The 9,894-nt window shown below is 31.8% G+C and overlaps 1 protein-coding gene across 1 annotated transcript; it reads left to right on the top strand.

Moving 5' to 3' along the window:
• Positions 1–301: 301 nt before the first annotated feature.
• On the top strand, positions 302–7,788 carry LOC134278411 (kielin/chordin-like protein). The gene is made up of 9 exons (XM_062760730.1): positions 302–545; positions 2,980–3,102; positions 3,235–3,357; positions 4,907–5,032; positions 5,459–5,581; positions 5,756–5,878; positions 6,292–6,411; positions 6,881–7,003; positions 7,608–7,788. The coding sequence occupies exons 1-9, from the start codon at positions 485–487 to the stop codon at positions 7,631–7,633; spliced, it is 948 nt and encodes a 315-aa protein (XP_062616714.1). The 5' UTR covers positions 302–484; the 3' UTR covers positions 7,634–7,788.
• Positions 7,789–9,894: the final 2,106 nt, after the last annotated feature.

Raw genomic sequence — 9,894 nt, 5'->3', positions numbered from 1 at the left:
TCTCAAGTCTTTGATAAAGGGTATGTGATAAGTAAGATCATGTATATTTTCTCTAATTATCATTTTGATTGCTTACTGTACCGCTTGGAGTGTACCACAACAATATGAATTATTTTGATTTTTTTTAATGTCTTGTGGCTAGGAAATATTTTGAAATCCCCTCCCCCTCTTGAAATATAAGAAATGTCCATTTCCTACTTGTTTCAAAAACTATGCATCTTGCATTCTAACCGCACACAGTTTTCAAATGAGGAAATGTACACCATACTGAAAGGGAGTGGTACAAATGAAATTTACATACAGTATTAATTGACGTGAAGGTTTCGATGTTAAACCTCAATTAACATTAGCGGTATTGTTCTTATAATTTATAATAAGCAGTATATAAATAAGGTGTCCATATTACACCTTGATTTTAATTAATTAGGCACGCTTCTGTGGCAGAAGATTTTCGTTTACTTTGATAGGATTTTTACATTTAACCATGTGGAAAACTAGTCTTGGATTTTTAGCAATTTTATTGATTTCTCCTGCTGTTTCGGAGTGTAAGTACACCTTTTCTGTAGTGCATATGTTGAGTTAAATACATGTATATTAAATATTGGGTCCTATTTAATTTTCAATAAGAGAGAACAGACATATTGAGCAATTTATTTTTTCTCGAATTAAAATTGTTGTCAGATGTATTTATATAATTTGTGTCATTTAAAAAAATACAAGTGTTGGAATAATTTTTTTTCTTTTTCTGAAATCTTTATCTTCACGGAATGGCTACAATACCTCGCAATGCTTAACTTAAGAATGCATCAAAATGCATAATAAAAAAAATCAAAGGTGTAATATGTATAAATGTTAATTGCTTTTCGTGACTAAAGGTTTTATAACATAATTATTATAAAGCGTCTAAGAATAAAATTAATTGCTATTTGTATGGTGAATAAATAATATAAACTTTCCCCACAGGATTTTAATCATGTCTCAAGTCTGTCTGAAATCAATATTGAAAGTTCAAACCTTATAGGTAATGAAGAAAAACATCAAATACCAGACAAATGGCGAATAAACAACTATTTTTATACAGAACGTCACAAATTGCACTTCACGTGAACGATTCACCTTTAAAAAGTTATGGAAAGACATCACTAGTACTGCCATATAACATTTTTTTCTTTGCATAGTAAGGATAAGATAAGGTAACGATCGATTCTGGACCATTGCTTGATGTAAAAATCAAAGCACTGTGGAAAGTCGGATAGTACGTTGTTAAAAAAACTAAAATAATCCTTGTTTTTTTTAAACCAGCACTTACTTTGATTCAAAGGTTATAAAGAGGCCCCAAGAGGGTGCAAAAAATACAATTTCCTAATTTTGGTTGAATTTGTCATATTTAAGATACTTCTTTCTTAAGGAAACATCGAGCGCAAGCTTGGCTATGAAATATATAAATCTGGTAGATAGGCAAGCTTGAACTCTTCTTGTACTCTGCTTTCTGAAACAAATGTGCAGTAAAAACAATTTTCCTCTTAAGATGACCTTTTTATTTGTACCTTCATCCTTATCTTCTTGACCTTGAAACTGACCCACTTAAAAATCCAAACTTTAATCTTGTATATGGCTTCTAAAATAGTTGATGCTCTAAACCAAAACATTTCAATGAGTATCAGTATTTTTTTACCTTAAGCTTCAAGTATGACCCACTCTTAAAACATTAACATCGGTAATAACTTTAAAACTATTAATTCACTGGCTTTCATATTTCACAGGTTTATTATACAATTATAGCCTTTTAATGAGGTCATTCCATAGATTTATAGACCTTAGAGAAAGCATAGCTACCGAGCACGAAATGCGAGGTCGATATGCTTTTTCTAAGGTCTATATATCTAGGGATTGTACCGAATCAAAGGGCTACAATTGTTTTCTTATTTTTGTTAGTTAATAAGAGATGTCTTTAAATCCTTCTTTCTAATTCTCAATACCTTCTCATAGAAGGCATTGTTATGTCATTTGCCTTATGACGTTACAGTAATGAATACCAGCTGCAGTATTTGTTTTTAGAAACGTCAAATTTTTAAAGACTATTGTGACGTCAGCACTATTGTTGCATCACATGTACAGAATAAAGTTTCCAATTCTAGAAACAGCAGGTTTTTTAATTTTAAGAATAGAAATATTGAGTCTGTTACACTTTTTTATACTTGATCATGTGATCTAGTTTGTGCCAATCAGATAGTTGGAACAATAAAAAAATTATAATCCATATTACAGGATCAATCTATGGAATCCAAGAATGTTTACGTTTAGATCTTGACCATGGCGTTTGACTTACATTTAAAAAACTTCAACCCTTGGCCATTAAATGTCATTCAGAAACATCAGCTTTTCAAACATCTTGTCTTAAGATAAAAAAAAAAATGATTAAATGAATATGTGAAACTGCAATTTTACTACCTTTGAAAAAAAGATTGATTATACTGGAAACATCTGTATAAAAGTAGTGTTAAAGAGCAAGATCTACTTAAGGCTTTTTTTGACACTAAGAATTTCTGAAAAATTAAAACTTCTCAGATCAGCTTGAAAATGCAGTATTTATCACTTACATTGTTGGTAACAATGGGTCTTACATGACCTAAGTTTTCCTTTAGTCAAAGTATTTTGACAGAATAAGATGCGTCCTTTTCCCAATATCCTGTGAATTCGCTTGAAAAAGACCTAAAATTGAAGTTTTCTTTCAGTATTTCATAAAGAGCAAAACCTCTGATCCAAAATATGCAGTTACAACAGGAAAGACCTATTTCGGAAAATAATTGCATTTTCTCAAAGCTTGTTTTCCAATACTTTGATTCTCAAGATGAAATTTTATGAATTGCTATAAGAACTAGGCCATTTCATGCATATTTTTTAATTCAGATTTTGATTTCATTGGTCAGGAAAATGCAAGTAAAGTTGTTTATGGATTAGCCTAACATTATTTTTTAGACTGTGAGTACCTGGGGCAGATCTATAACATCGGTGTGGATTTTGCCAGTGGGGATGGTTGTAATACCTGCAAATGCATGCCGAGTACAAAGGTCGAGTGTTCCCAGTATCCATGCTATCCGGGTAATTCATCTCAGATATAAAGAGACTAATTCAAATTTCGTTGTTTTCGAAGTATGGAGAATATCCACGAATTCATAACAACAAAGAAATGTACATTTATATGTATTACAATATTATACATTTCTGTTACAGGTTGTCAACATATGGGGATATCCTATAAGCCTGGTGATGTCTTCTCAAAAGGGGATAGTTGTAATGAATGCACGTGTTTAGAAACCGGTGACATAACCTGTACCGATAACAAATGTTTTACAGGTACGTAAAGAAGGATAGGTAAATGTTTTACCGGTGACATAACATGCACCGATAACAAATGTTTTACAGGTAGGTAAAGAAGGATAGGTAAATGTTAAACCGTTGACATAACGTGTACCGATGACAAATGTTTTAAAGGTAGGTGAAGAAGGATAGGTAAATGTTTACCCGGTGACATGGCGTGTACCGATGACAAATGTTTTACAGGTAGGGAAAGAAGGATAGGTTTATGTTTAACCGGCGACATAACGTGTACCTATAACAAATGTTTTACAGGTACGTAAAGAATGACAGGTACATGTTTAACCGGTGACATAACGTGCACCGATAAGAAATGTTTTACAGGTATGTAACGAAGGATAGGTAAAGACATAATGTGCACCGATAACAAATGTTTACAGGTTCGTAACGAATAATAGGTAAATGTTTTAGAGGAAAGTAATGAAGGATAGTAAAATGTTTTCCCGGCGCGTAATGAAGGACAGGTAAATGATAAACTGGTGGATAGATAGGTGTTCAAAAGGATAGATGAATAAATATATGGATTGGGAGCGTAAGAAAGGATAGGTGAATGAATGGATTACTGGAAAGGATATGTTAATAAATGGATGGATAGACAAGAGCGTAAGAAAGATAAGTAAATGGACTGACGGTGTTCAAGAAAAGATAGGTAAATGATTGTACGGATGGACATTTGCGCATAAATTAATAGGGTAGGTAAATAAATGGTTTTGGTGTGTAACACAGGATAGGACAATAATTTGATGTATTGACGGTTCCGAAAGAAAGAGTAGGTAAAATGAATACATGGAGGAACAGGTAAACATGAAAGGATGATTAAATAAATGAATGGATAGTCAGGAAACATAGGTACTGAGTTGATGGAAGAAATGGTTTGCTGGTTAGGTAAATGAATGAATGCATGGAAATGTATGTATGAAAAGATGAGTAATGGATGGATGGAAATATATGCATAATAGGATAAGTACATGTAAATGATTTGATGGATTGACAGTTGCGCAGAACCGGATGGGGAAATAAATTAATAAATGGACAGTTACGCAAGAAAGGATAGGTAAATGAATGGATGAATGGACAGATATAATTATCAAAATGGAGTGGATATATGGATATATACGTTGATTGATGGAAATTTCAATGAATATTTTAGGACAAAATAATTAGCCTTTTTTGTGAGGAGGAATGTTTGTTGCTTGGTTTCTGACTAGATGTAATTTTCAAAACATATCTGTTTACATGACTTACAATGTATATTATTAGAAGTAATAGATTAGATCATATTTTTCATTCCTAGTCACAATTATACAACTTTAAATACAAATGATAACCACCTTATGGAATGAAATAGGAGGATATTGAACAATTTGAACAATATTTAGACTCAAACTCCATTTAAACAATATGAATCTATAACAGAGCAGATGCAAATCTCAAAAACATAAGACCTAAGTGGATTGAAAATCCCCGCCGGCAATTCACAGGTGTGTATGCTCCTTATATATTACGGAATCTTTCTTTAATCGTTTAGACTGTGTTACACCACAAGGCCAAAGATTTAAAACTGGACAGTCCTATCCAAAAGGAGATGGTTGCAATAGTTGCACCTGTACTGATACCGGAGATATCATGTGTTCTGAACACAGCTGTCTACCATGTGAGTTTTAATCATGTGCTATTAATTTTCCCATTGGTGCAATATAATTAATGTACTTTCTACAAATAATATTGTTGTCTATGAAACGATACAAAAAATTCCAATTAAATTTTTCTTCTTCATCGTAAGAATAGTGCATATATATTAGCACCACAAAGATAAAAAAAAATGAAAATGAAAAAAAAAAATAATTATAATATAATGAGTCGAAGTCTATGTCGATTACCATTCGGTAAAATGATTTTTTATTTCATTGTTTATTACCAAGTTAATAAAATAAAATCAAATAAGGTAAAATTTATTAGATAATTATTTTTGTATGACAGCTGATGTAAGAATAATAGTTTTGATAGAAACACCATTCTCAAAATTGAAGAAAGGTAAATTAATGTTTGGTCATAAGTTTGATTTCTTTCTTTTTGCAAGATTGTCAACACAATGGTAAACATTACCCAGCTGGCAAGACCTTCCGCAAAGGGGATGGATGCAATGAATGTACCTGTATGAACGATGGAACCTACACATGTTCAAATGCACCTTGCTATCCAGGTAATATCATCGACTCACCTGTACAAAGTTATTAGAGTAGATTATGGTTCGTTCGGTCTCTGTCCTTTTGTTTGTCTGTAAGTAAGGGTAGTTTAGTATCAATGTTTCTTTCTTTTTTTTTTTTTTGTTTCCCCTGTACATCTCATCTCTCCCATCTTTTCCTTTACATTTTAGATTGTCGATACAAGGAAGAATTTTTCGTCAAAGGTGCTGTTTTTGAAAAAGGGGACGGGTGTAATACTTGCACATGCTTGGCTGATGGAACCGTTCAATGCTCTGAGAAACAATGTCATAGAAGTAAGTGTGATTTATTTCACAAATATATTTTGTGTATAATTAATGCATTTGCAAGATTATTTCACTTATATTCACCGTACCAAGATATCAGTGAGTGCTTCAGATATTTTCATACTAAACCTTTTATGGCAATTGTACAATCAGAGTTTCAATACAAAGTTTCTCTGTGGCACCGGACCTCCCTCTTTAATATCTCTTCTTGAAAACACACTTTAACAAACTAGTATAGAGTACTTGTCGGAAGACAAGTTGCTTCCCTAAAAAAAGAAAAACTAAATCCTCCTTTATTTAAAAAGATCATTGCATAACTCATGTTGTCAATGGATGGATGGAAAATTGTTCAAGAAAGGATAAGTGAACATTAAATGAATGATTGAAACAGCAATTCAAAATTTCCGGGTTTTTTTTTGTAGCCTGTAGCTATAGAGGTGCTATTTACAAAGCAGGGCAGAGTTTTAAGCCAGATACCTGTAATACATGCTGGTGTATGGTAGATGGATCAGTCAACTGCACAGAAATGCAATGTTATCCAGGTAATCCCTAACGATTACATCTTTCGTTTTACATATTTTGTAACGCCCTCCCCCAAAAATGTTTTGTTACATGGACTTATATATCATATTAGACATAAATATATTTTTTGCCATTTTAACATCAAAATTAACCAAAAATAAAAGAGAGAATTTAAGTTACTTTAAAATAATATACGAACAAAAGCAAAAATAAATAAATAAAAAAGTAAAATGAAAATAAAGTCGATTCAACAAAGTTGATAATAAAATATCATGGTGTCACGGAATGTTTTTTTGGCACTAAAAATTCCTCACTTTCATAACCGTTTAAAATCTCCAATCAAAATCATACATTCAAACTGTTTGTTGTTTTTAACTGATAATGTGATCAGTTATCTTGTTTGTAACAAATTAAAATCAATTGTCCCTGAGACTTCATAACAGGATATTTTTAACACATTTATTTCAACTGAATATTTTTATTTTGTAGATTGTATGTACAGAGGTAAGAAATATACATCCGGGCAACATTTCAACAAGGGAGATAACTGTAATACATGTGTCTGTGCCAACACGGGTGACGTCAGGTGTACGGAATTAAATTGTGCTCAAGGTAATGTATAATGTACTTTGTATATTTCCGTATAATCTGTTCAATTTTGCGCGCTTGGGGCTCAAGATAAAAGACTTAATAAATCACTGTCACATCAATTTACTATAGTAATTTTAGTGTTCGCGGAAATGTCAATTATTACTTGTTTGTTGGGAAATAAACTTAGGAGCAACAAACATCTTTATGAACGTGCAATTCAGTGAATATATGTAATGAAAAAAATATCCTAGGGTAGGTAAATAACGAAACGTGCAAACATTGATCATCCCAAACCATGTTTAATTCATAGTATATGAAAAATACAATTAAGATATATACTAATGGTCAATATGTGTACTTGTATGCGTAAAACAAAATCAAATACTTCACTTATATATACATGTTTGGATGAAAATTTGAGATTAATATGAACTGTATTCAAGCTCAAACTCAAAAAAAAAAATGAACAGAGGAAACATTGCTTAAAAACACAAACAACATCAGAACGATCTAACTTGTATCAAGTAGCACACGGGATATATTGAAAACCAAAAAAAAAAATATGGAAACATGTTTTTTTTAAAATCTGTTACGTCTTATTTTTTCATTCTTTATATCTTTTTAGCTCCAGTTCCCACCTACAATGTGTGATGAAGAGAAGACTTTACAATTATTAACTTATATCAACAACTTTGTGGCTGACTTCACCAACACTTATTGTTAGGATCTAGTCTGAAGAAAGAAAGGATTCTTTACATATATAATTCTGTAAAAATGTGTTCAGTAAATCAAACTATTTACACATACTTATTTTCATTTAGATGCACTTCTCCTTTTATATCAAAAGCATTGAAATTTTGTCTTAAATAATTAAATATAAGGTTGTGAAAATTAGTAAGTGTATGTTTCTATATAATAAATGTCAAATGTTTGAATATCTTACTTTAATCTACACATTTATTGTAATTTTTATCAAAAAAGCGTGAATTGACATTAAACATTCAGTTTCAAAGATACATTGTTTTACAAAAACGCTATTGTATACCTACATGATTTTTTAAATATACCATTTTATATGTAAACAAATTTCATTCTTGTCCATTTATAATACTTGTATTTATATCCTATTCTCATATTTGTATTGTTTGGAACTTTCAGAGATCAATCAATTCATCATCGGTAACATTTACACATATTAAAAGAGTTTGGATAATAAACCCTCATATCTGTATAAACAGTAATTTTGTATTTATTTTTTAATTACTGTTATTGATAAGAGAAACTATCTGGCGTTTATTTGTATTTGCTCAACTTATATGTGTTGTATCTGTATTTCTAAGTAACTATGAAATAAACATTATAATACATATCTCAATTAGCCAGTTTCGGTTTAAATATAGCTATCATAACAGATCCTTTGGTTTCAAGGTATTTTGGGATGGCTGATATGGGGTATAATAGGGAAAAAAGATATGTAATGCTCTCACTTACTACTATCAAATACTTAAATAATGTGTTGTTCTGTACTGAAAAACCAGGAAAACAATTAACATTACAAATAACTTGAACTACATTAATTTCATATTTTAAGAAAAAATTTAAGATAAACCCCGATTTATGTAAAACTGAACACATTGCTATTTCCAAATCATTTGAAAATTAAGTACAAAATTTACACAAAGATTAGGCATTCATTTTCATGTATAATATGTACTTCTGTCCCAAACAAAAATAGGAGACAACAATCTATCTGAATCTTATGCTCATTACATTTATGCGTCAGACGTAAGGGACACAAAAGGAAAGAGCGTTTTAACTTATCAGAAATTATTATTCTATATTCTGTAAATACTTGTAAACAGAGACAGTAGAACGTTTAAAATTCCCAACCCAGAAATTGTGCTGATTATCGATGCAGAGAGCGCAGGAAACACGGGACACTGATCTGAAGTGTTAGGAATGACAGAAACTGACCATCAATATCCAGCATGTGGACACTGGAACAGTTCTCATCAGACGCGCCGGTAATGTAGCCATTACACACCATAATGTGGCCCAAGACATCTGTACAAATTCCCTGAGGCCTAACTCCAGACTGGGACTCATGCCCAGACTAAGAAAACCGATATGTTCCTGATGTGGTCACCACCACAACTTTAGTGGCATCATTGTCTGATATGCAGATGTCTCCATTGATATTCTCGGTACGGAAGTAAATACTTTGATACAGATTTTGTCCTTTATCATCCCACTGTATGTCCTGAAGCTTCTTTCCTTCTCTACTATATCTGCTAATCTTCACGAATGTTTCTTTTTCTCAATCCAACCAATAAGTGCCCTTTGATAGAAGAGGAATAAATGGCCCCAGTTTTCCAGCTTCTTGTCTGGATGTGTTTGCTGGTGGTCATGTCAATAATTTCTCTATATACAGCGTTTTCTTTGTTATCTGTGTAAAGGATATCTCCCTCTGTGGTGACTGAGTGGTTACCTTTGATAAACCACATACTGGTGGATATTTTATGTAAGATGTTCCCTTCCATGTCAGACTGAATGAGATTTCCGTAGATATCATTAGCCTAAAATTTGTTAGGGGGGAAGGTAGATAAATGGAACGTATATTCCTGGATAGTTATTTCGTTTACTTTAGTGACAGAAGAAAGTATAAATCCTTCCGATGAATCGAGATCAATTTTACCGAATTGCTTGCCAGGCTATTTCTTCTTTATTTTGTGTACCAAATATTATAATTGACAGTTTAGATTAAGCTTTAAGGCTATATGAAGGCCTACATGCTAATTGTCGTTAATGTGCAAATAAAGTACTCAAATGTTTTAATTACCACCACTAAGAAGATAATCACCTTAAATGTTTTGGAAGACAGAATGTGAGATTTCTTTTAATTAATTTAAAAG

This window comes from Saccostrea cucullata, unplaced genomic scaffold (genome assembly GCF_032062105.1).
Source record: "Saccostrea cucullata isolate Sc308-1 unplaced genomic scaffold, CSIRO_AGI_Scuc_v1 ctg2866, whole genome shotgun sequence".
Classification (NCBI taxonomy): domain Eukaryota; kingdom Metazoa; phylum Mollusca; class Bivalvia; order Ostreida; family Ostreidae; genus Saccostrea; species Saccostrea cuccullata.
This window is presented reverse-complemented; position numbering and strand designations above follow the sequence as displayed.